We start from the raw sequence: 9271 nt of genomic DNA, 5'->3' as shown, positions 1-9271 counted from the left end.
TGCAGCGATCGGTTAGCTGCTCGGATAGCTGATGTTTGAAGTTGGTGAGGGAGATAAAAGTCTCCAACTTCAGCGATTTTTGCAATTCGTTCCAGTCACAGGCAGCAGAGTACTGGAACGAAAGGCGGCCAAATGAGGTGTTGGCTTTGGGGATGATCAGTGAGATACACCTGCTGGAGCGCGTGCTACGGATGGGTGTTGCCATCGTGACCAGTGAACTGAGATAAGGCGGAGCTTTACCTAGCATGGACTTGTAGATGACCTGGAGCCAGTGGGTCTGGCGACGAATATGTAGTGAGGGCCAGCCGACTAGAGCATACAAGTCGCAGTGGTGGGTGGTATAAGGTGCTTTAGTGACAAAACGGATGGCACTGTGATAGACTGCATCCAGTTTGCTGAGTAGAGTGTTGGAAGCCATTTTGTAGATGACATCGCCGAAGTCGAGGATCGGTAGGATAGTCAGTTTTACTAGGGTAAGCTTGGCAGCGTGAGTGAAGGAGGCTTTGTTGCGGAATAGAAAGCCGACTCTGGATTTGATTTTTGATTGGAGATGTTTGATGTGAGTCTGGAAGGAGAGTTTGCAGTCTAGCCAGACACCTAGGTACTTATAGATGTCCACATATTCAAGGTTGGAACCATCCAGGGTGGTGATGCTAGTCGGGCATGCGGGTGCAGGCAGCGATCGGTTGAAAAGCATGCATTTGGTTTTACTCGCGTTTAGGAGCAGTTGGAGGCCACGGAAGGAGTGCTGTATGGCATTGAAGCTCGTTTGGAGGTTGGATAGCACAGTGTCCAATGACGGGCCGAAAGTATATAGAATGGTGTCGTCTGCGTAGAGGTGGATCAGGGAATCGCCCGCAGCAAGAGCAACATCATTGATATATACAGAGAAAAGAGTCGGCCCGAGAATTGAACCCTGTGGCACCCCCATAGAGACTGCCAGAGGACCGGACAGCATGCCCTCCGATTTGACACACTGAACTCTGTCTGCAAAGTAATTGGTGAACCAGGCAAGGCAGTCATCCGAAAAACCGAGGCTGTTGAGTCTGCCGATAAGAATTTGGTGATTGACAGAGTCGAAAGCCTTGGCGAGGTCGATGAAGACGGCTGCACAGTACTGTCTTTTATCGATGGCGGTTATGATATCATTTAGTACCTTGAGTGTGGCTGAGGTGCACCCGTGACCGGCTCGGAAACCAGATTGCACAGCGGAGAAGGTACGGTGGGATTCGAGATGGTCAGTGACCTGTTTGTTGACTTGGCTTTCGAAGACCTTAGATAGGCAGGGCAGGATGGATATAGGTCTATAGCAGTTTGGGTCCAGGGTGTCTCCCCCTTTGAAGAGGGGGATGACTGCGGCAGCTTTCCAATCCTTGGGGATCTCAGACGATATGAAAGAGAGGTTGAACAGGCTGGTAATAGGGGTTGCGACAATGGCGGCAGATAGTTTCAGAAATAGCGGGTCCAGATTATCAAGCCCAGCTGATTTGTACGGGTCCAGGTTTTGCAGCTCTTTCAGAACATCTGCTATCTGGATTTGGGTAAAGGAGAACCTGGAGAGGCTTGGGTGAGGAACTACGGGGGGCGGAGCTGTTGGCCGAGGTTGGAGTAGCCAGGCGGAAGGCATGGCCAGCCGTTGAGAAGTGCTTATTGAAGTTTTCGATAATCATGGATTTATCGGTGGAGACCGTGTTTCCTAGCCTCAGTGCAGTGGGCAGCTGGGAGGAGGTGCTCTTGTTCTCCATGGACTTCACAGTGTCCCAGAACTTTTTGGAGTTGGAGTTACAGGATGCAAACTTCTGCCTGAAGAAGCTGGCCTTAGCTTTCCTGACTGACTGCGTGTATTGGTTCCTGACTTCCCTGAACAGTTGCATATCACGGGGCTATTCGATGCTATTGCAGTCCGCCACAGGATGTTTTTGTGCTGGTCGAGGGCAGTCAGGTCTGGAGTGAACCAAGGGCTGTATCTGTTCTTGGTTCTGCATTTTTGAACGGAGCATGCTTATCTAAAATGGTGAGGAAGTTACTTTTAAAGAATGACCAGGCATCCTCAACTGACGGGATGAGGTCAATGTCCTTCCAGGATACACGGGCCAGGTCGATTAGAAAGGCCTGCTCACAGAAGTGTTTTAGGGAGCGTTTGACAGTGATGAGGGGTGGTCGTTTGACTGCGGCTCCGTGGCGGATACAGGCGATGAGGCAGTGATCGCTGAGATCCTGGTTGAAGACAGCGGAGGTATATTTGGAGGGCCAGTTGGTCAGGATGACGTCTATGAGGGTGCCCTTGTTTACAGAGTTAGGGTTGTACCTGGTGGGTTCCTTGATGATTTGAGTGAGATTGAGGGCATCTAGCTTAGATTGTAGGACTGCCGGGGTGTTAAGCATATCCCAGTTTAGGTCACCTAACAGAACAAACTCTGAAGCTAGATGAGGGGCGATCAATTCACAAATGGTGTCCAGGGCGCAGCTGGGAGCTGACGGGGGTCGGTAGCAGGCGGCAACAGTGATAGACTTGTTTCTGGAGAGAGTAATTTTCAAAATTAGTAGTTCAAACTGTTTGGGTATGTACCTGGAAAGTATGACATTACTTTGCAGGCTATCTCTGCAGTAGACTGCGACTCCGCCCCCTTTGGCAGTTCTATCTTGACGGAAGATGTTATAGTTGGGTATGGAAATCTCTGAATTTTTGGTGGCCTTCCTGAGCCAGGATTCAGACACGGCAAGGACATCAGGGTTAGCAGAGTGTGCTAAAGCAGTGAGTAAAACAAACTTAGGGAGGAGGCTTCTGATGTTGACATGCATAAAACCAAGACTTTTCGATCACAGAAGTCAACAAATGAGGGTACCTGGGGGCATGCAGGGCCTGGGTTTACCTCCACATCACCCGCGGAACAGAGAAGGAGTAGTATGAGGGTGCGGCTAAAGGCTATCAAAACTGGTCGCCTAGAGCGTTGGGGGCAGAGGATAAGAGGAGCAGGTTTCTGGGCATGGTAGAATATATTCAGGGCATAATGCGCAGACAGGGGTATGGTGGGGTGCGGGTACAGCGGAGGTAAGCCCAGGCACTGGGTGATGATGAGAGAGGTTGTATCTCTGGACATGCTGGTTGTAATGGGTGAGGTCACCGCATGTGTGGGGGTGGGACAAAGGAGGTAACAGGGGTATGCAGAGTGGATCTAGGGGCTCCATTGTGAACTAAAACAATGATAACTAACCTGAACAACAGTATACAAGGCATATTGTACATCAGGGATGGTCAACTGGCGGCCCACAACCCCCTCAATGTATCAACAGTTCATTAGATCGTTGTCAGCTCAAACACAGTACATCAGGGATGGTCAACTGGCGGCCCACAACCCCCTCAATGTATCACTGGCGGCCCACAACCCCCCTCAACAGTTCATTAGATCGTTGTCAGCTCAAACACAGTACATCAGGGATGGTCAACTGGCGGCCCACAACCCCCCTCAATGTATCAACAGTTCATTAGATCGTTGTCAACTCAAACAGCACAGTTACATCAGGGATGGTCAACTGGCGGCCCACAACCCCCTCAATGTATCAACAGTTCATTAGATCGTTGTCAGCTCAAACACAGTACATCAGGGATGGTCAACTGGCGGCCCACAACCCCCTCAATGTATCAACAGTTCATTAGATCGTTGTCAACTCAAACAGCACAGTACATCAGGGATGGTCAACTGGCGGCCCACAACCCCCCTCAATGTATCAACAGTTCATTAGATCGTTGTCAACTCAAACAGCACAGTACATCAGGGATGGTCAACTGGCGGCCCACAACCCCCCTCAATGTATCAACAGTTCATTAGATCGTTGTCAACTCAAACAACACAGTACATCAGGGATGGTCAACTGGCGGCCCACAACCCCCCTCAATGTATCAACAGTTCATTAGATCGTTGTCAACTCAAACAACACAGTACATCAGGGATGGTCAACTGGCGGCCCACAACCCCCCTCAATGTATCAACAGTTCATTAGATCGTTGTCAACTCAAACAACACAGTACATCAGGGATGGTCAATGGGCGGCCCACAACCCCCCTCAATGTATCAACAGTTACTGTGAGACAGACAGTTAATTAACGGTCCATTACCGTGAGACAGACAGTTAATTAACGGTCCATTACTGTGAGACAGACAGTTAATTAACGGTCCATTACTGTGAGACAGACAGTTAATTAACGGTCCATTACCGTGAGACAGACAGTTAATTAACGGTCCATTACTGTGAGACAGACAGTTAATTAACGGTCCATTACCGTGAGACAGACAGTTAATTAACGGTCCATTACCGTGAGACAGGCAGTTAATTAACGGTCCGTTACTGTGAGACAGGCAGTTAATTAACGGTCCATTACTGTGAGACAGACAGTTAATTAACGGTCCATTACCGTGAGACAGGCAGTTAATTAACGGTCCATTACTGTGAGAACAGCAGTTAATTAACGGTCCATTACTGTGAGACAGACAGTTAATTAACGGTCCATTACTGTGAGACAGGCAGTTAATTAACGGTCCATTACTGTGAGAACAGCAGTTAATTAACGGTCCATTACTGTGAGACAGACAGTTAATTAACGGTCCATTACTGTGAGACAGGCAGTTAATTAACGGTCCATTACTGTGAGACAGGCAGTTAATTAACGGTCCATTACTGTGAGAACAGCAGTTAATTAACGGTCCATTACTGTGAGACAGACAGTTAATTAACGGTCCATTACTGTGAGACAGGCAGTTAATTAACGGTCCATTACCGTGAGACAGACAGTTAATTAACGGTCCATTACCGTGAGACAGACAGTTAATTAACGGTCCATTACTGTGAGACAGACAGTTAATTAACGGTCCATTACTGTGAGACAGGCAGTTAATTAACGGTCCATTACTGTGAGAACAGCAGTTAATTAACGGTCCATTACTGTGAGACAGACAGTTAATTAACGGTCCATTACTGTGAGACAGGCAGTTAATTAACGGTCCATTACTGTGAGACAGGCAGTTAATTAACGGTCCATTACTGTGAGAACAGCAGTTAATTAACGGTCCATTACTGTGAGACAGACAGTTAATTAACGGTCCATTACTGTGAGACAGGCAGTTAATTAACGGTCCGTTACCGTGAGACAGGCAGTTAATTAACGGTCCGTTACCGTGAGACAGGCAGTTAATTAACGGTCCGTTACCGTGAGACAGACAGTTAATTAACGGTCCATTACCGTGAGACAGACAGTTAATTAACGGTCCATTACCGTGAGACAGACAGTTAATTAACGGTCCATTACCGTGAGACAGACAGTTAATTAACGGTCCATTACCGTGAGACAGACAGTTAATTAACGGTCCATTACCGTGAGACAGGCAGTTAATTAACGGTCCGTTACCGTGAGACAGGCAGTTAATTAACGGTCCGTTGCCGTGAGACAGGCAGTTAATTAACGGTCCATTACTGTGAGACAGACAGTTAATTAACGGTCCATTACCGTGAGACAGGCAGTTAATTAACGGTCCATTGCCGTGAGACAGGCAGTTAATTAACGGTCCGTTGCCGTGAGACAGGCAGTTAATTAACGGTCCGTTGCCGTGAGACAGGCAGTTAATTAACGGTCCGTTGCCGTGAGACAGGCAGTTAATTAACGGTCCGTTGCCGTGAGACAGGCAGTTAATTAACGGTCCGTTACCGTGAGACAGACAGTTAATTAACGGTCCGTTACCGTGAGACAGACAGTTAATTAACGGTCCATTACCGTGAGACAGACAGTTAATTAACGGTCCATTACCGTGAGACAGACAGTTAATTAACGGTCCATTACCGTGAGACAGACAGTTAATTAACGGTCCATTACCGTGAGACAGACAGTTAATTAACGGTCCATTACCGTGAGACAGACAGTTAATTAACGGTCCATTACCGTGAGACAGACAGTTAATTAACGGTCCATTACCGTGAGACAGACAGTTAATTAACGGTCCATTACCGTGAGACAGACAGTTAATTAACGGTCCATTACCGTGAGACAGACAGTTAATTAACGGTCCATTACTGTGAGACAGACAGTTAATTAACGGTCCATTACCGTGAGACAGACAGTTAATTAACGGTCCATTACTGTGAGACAGACAGTTAATTAACGGTCCATTACCGTGAGACAGACAGTTAATTAACGGTCCATTACCGTGAGACAGACAGTTAATTAACGGTCCATTACTGTGAGACAGACAGTTAATTAACGGTCCATTACCGTGAGACAGACAGTTAATTAACGGTCCATTACCGTGAGACAGACAGTTAATTAACGGTCCATTACCGTGAGACAGACAGTTAATTAACGGTCCATTACTGTGAGACAGACAGTTAATTAACGGTCCATTACCGTGAGACAGACAGTTAATTAACGGTCCATTACCGTGAGACAGACAGTTAATTAACGGTCCATTACCGTGAGACAGACTGGCTGACAGTTTTGTGACCCCCACAGCTCTCATCTAAACTTGTTATCATGGTTGAATTATCGACTGCCTCCCCCCCACACATTAATTTTGTTGGTCAGTCACTCAGATATCATATTAACAACTGCAAACATTTATCTCTTATCTACCCTATGGCAAAATAAGTAAAATGGCATGAAATTAGATATAAAAATGCAGAATCTTTCTCTCTACCCCATAACAGAATTTGTAGAATTACAGCAACTTTGCTTTAAAACTGGAAATGTTTCACTCCGATGTCAATTTGGCCCCGTTATTTCTCTCCTTGGGTCCCGGGGGGGGGGGGACGCAGACCTGCGAGCAACTGAAGCCCCTCATCATGAGTTCAGATTTTTTTGTGTCCCAAACCCCATCAAAGTTGCCCCTCCCTGCATTAACAGTGTCCTGGTATCTCTGAACCTGCCTGCGGCTCTGGAGGACCTGTCTGGAGATTCTATCCCACAATCCATTGTTGAGAAGGCCCGTGCCATCGTCCAGCAGGGGGGGCTGCAGAGCATAGAGCAGCTGATCAGAGATCTGCCTGAACTACTTACACGAAACCGAGAGATACTGGATGAGGTAAACACACACACACACACACACACTGTAAATACACATACACACACATACACACACACATATATACATACACACATACATACCTCCCTGAACTACTGACACGAAACAGAGAGATACTGGACGAAGTGCACGCGCGCCTTTATATACCCACGATGTGTGTTTTGTAGTCTCTGAAGATGCTGGGTGATGAGGAGTCGACAGACAGCGAGCTGAGATCCAAGTTCAGCCAACGCTGGACCAGAACTCCCTCTGGAGACCTCTACAAACCACTTAGAGCAGGTACACACACCTGTAGACCTCTATAAACCACGCAGAGCAGGTAGTCACACCTGTAGACCTCAATAAACCACTCAGAGCAGGTACACACACCCGTAGACCTCTACAAACCACTTAGAGCAGGTACACACACCTGTAGACCTCTACAAACCACTCAGAGCAGGTAGTCACACCTGTAGACCTCTACAAACCACTTAGAGCAGGTACACACACCTGTAGATCTCTACAAACCACTCAGAGCAGGTACACACACCTGGAGACCTCTATAAACCACTCAGAGCAGGTACACACACCTGTAGACCTCTATAAACCACTCAGAGCAGGTACACACACCTGTAGACCTCTACAAACCACTTAGAGCAGGTACACACACCTGTAGACCTCTACAAACCACTCAGAGCAGGTAGTCACACCTGTAGATCTCTATAAACCACTCAGAACAGGTACACACACCTGGAGACCTCTACAAACCACTCAGAGCAGGTAGTCACACCTGTAGACCTCTACAAACCACTCAGAGCAGGTACACACACCTGGAGACCTCTACAAACCACTCAGAGCAGGTAGTCACACCTGTAGACCTCTACAAACCACTCAGAGCAGGTACACACACCTGGAGACCTCTACAAACCACTCAGAGCAGGTACACACACCTGGAGACCTCTACAAACCACTCAGAGCAGGTAGTCACACCTGTAGACCTCTACAAACCACTCAGAGCAGGTACACACACCTGGAGACCTCTACAAACCACTCAGAGCAGGTACACACACATCCAAAAATACCCATATTGTTAAATACTTATACGTGTGGTGTTGTGTAGCACTGATGTTAAATGTTCTGTCACCCCTCCCTCTCCTCCCCCGGTCCAGAGGGGGGTAACTTCCGCAGTGTGCTGGACAAGGCAGTGCAGGCGGACCAGGTGGTCAGGGAGCGTTACAATACACACTGTGAGATGATCGCTCTGCTCTGTAAACCAGAGGCTGACCTCACCGCTGCCATACCATCAGCCAATCCTGTGAAGACACTGCAGGGCAGCGAGGTGAGAGAGTATGTGTGTATGCTAACCGTGTGTATTCTGTCCTTTACCTGTGTGTGTATATATCCCCTCTCTCTGTGTGTGTGTGTGTATATCCCCTCTCTGTGTGTGTGTATATATCCCCTCTCTCTGTGTGTGTATATATCCCCTCTCTCTGTGTGTGTATATATCCCTCTCTCTGTGTGTGTGTGTATATCCCCTCTCTGTGTGTGTGTGTATATCCCCTCTCTGTGTGTGTGTGTATATCCCCTCTCTCTGTGTGTGTGTGTATATCCCCTCTCTCTGTGTGTGTGTGTATCCCCTCTCTCTGTGTGTGTGTGTATATCCCTCTCTCTGTGTGTGTATATCCCCTCTCTCTGTGTGTGTGTGTATATCCCCTCTCTCTGTGTGTGTATATCCCCTCTCTCTGTGTGTGTGTATATCCCCTCTCTCTGTGTGTGTGTGTGTATATCCCCTCTCTCTGGTGTGTGTATATCCCCTCTCTCTAGGTGTGTGTGTGTGTATATCCCCTCTCTCTGTGTGTGTATATCCCCTCTCTCTGTGTGTGTGTATATCCCCTCTCTCTGTGTGTGTATATATCCCCTCTCTCTGTGTGTATATATCCCCTCTCTCTGTGTGTGTATATCCCCTCTCTGTGTGTGTATATCCCCTCTCTCTGTGTGTATATCCCCTCTCTGTGTGTCTGTGTGTATATCCCCTCTCTGTGTGTGTGTGTATATCCCCTCTCTGTGTGTGTGTGTGTATATCCCTCTCTCTGTGTGTGTATATCCCCTCTCTCTGTGTGTATATCCCCTCTCTGTGTGTGTGTGTATATATCCCCTCTCTCTGTGTGTGTATATCCCCTCTCTCTGTGTGTGTATATCCCCTCTCTCTGTGTGTGTATATCCCC

General features: G+C 47.6%; 1 protein-coding gene across 3 annotated transcripts in view; it reads left to right on the top strand.

The window, feature by feature from the left end:
• The window catches only part of LOC118380286 (programmed cell death 6-interacting protein-like), a 58252-nt gene that overhangs the window by 21289 nt on the left and 27692 nt on the right, over positions 1-9271 (top strand). For all 3 annotated transcript variants that reach the window (XM_052469451.1, XM_052469450.1, XM_052469452.1), the window contains exons 10-12: positions 6890-7067; positions 7235-7346; positions 8216-8385. In XM_052469451.1, the coding sequence (XP_052325411.1) occupies positions 6890-7067; positions 7235-7346; positions 8216-8385 (460 nt within the window). The remainder of the gene's footprint in view (positions 1-6889; positions 7068-7234; positions 7347-8215; positions 8386-9271) is intronic.

This window comes from Oncorhynchus keta, chromosome 19 (genome assembly GCF_023373465.1).
Source record: "Oncorhynchus keta strain PuntledgeMale-10-30-2019 chromosome 19, Oket_V2, whole genome shotgun sequence".
Taxonomy (NCBI): domain Eukaryota; kingdom Metazoa; phylum Chordata; class Actinopteri; order Salmoniformes; family Salmonidae; genus Oncorhynchus; species Oncorhynchus keta.
The sequence above is the reverse complement of the archived record's forward strand: the minus strand, read 5'-3'. Positions and strand labels throughout refer to the sequence as shown.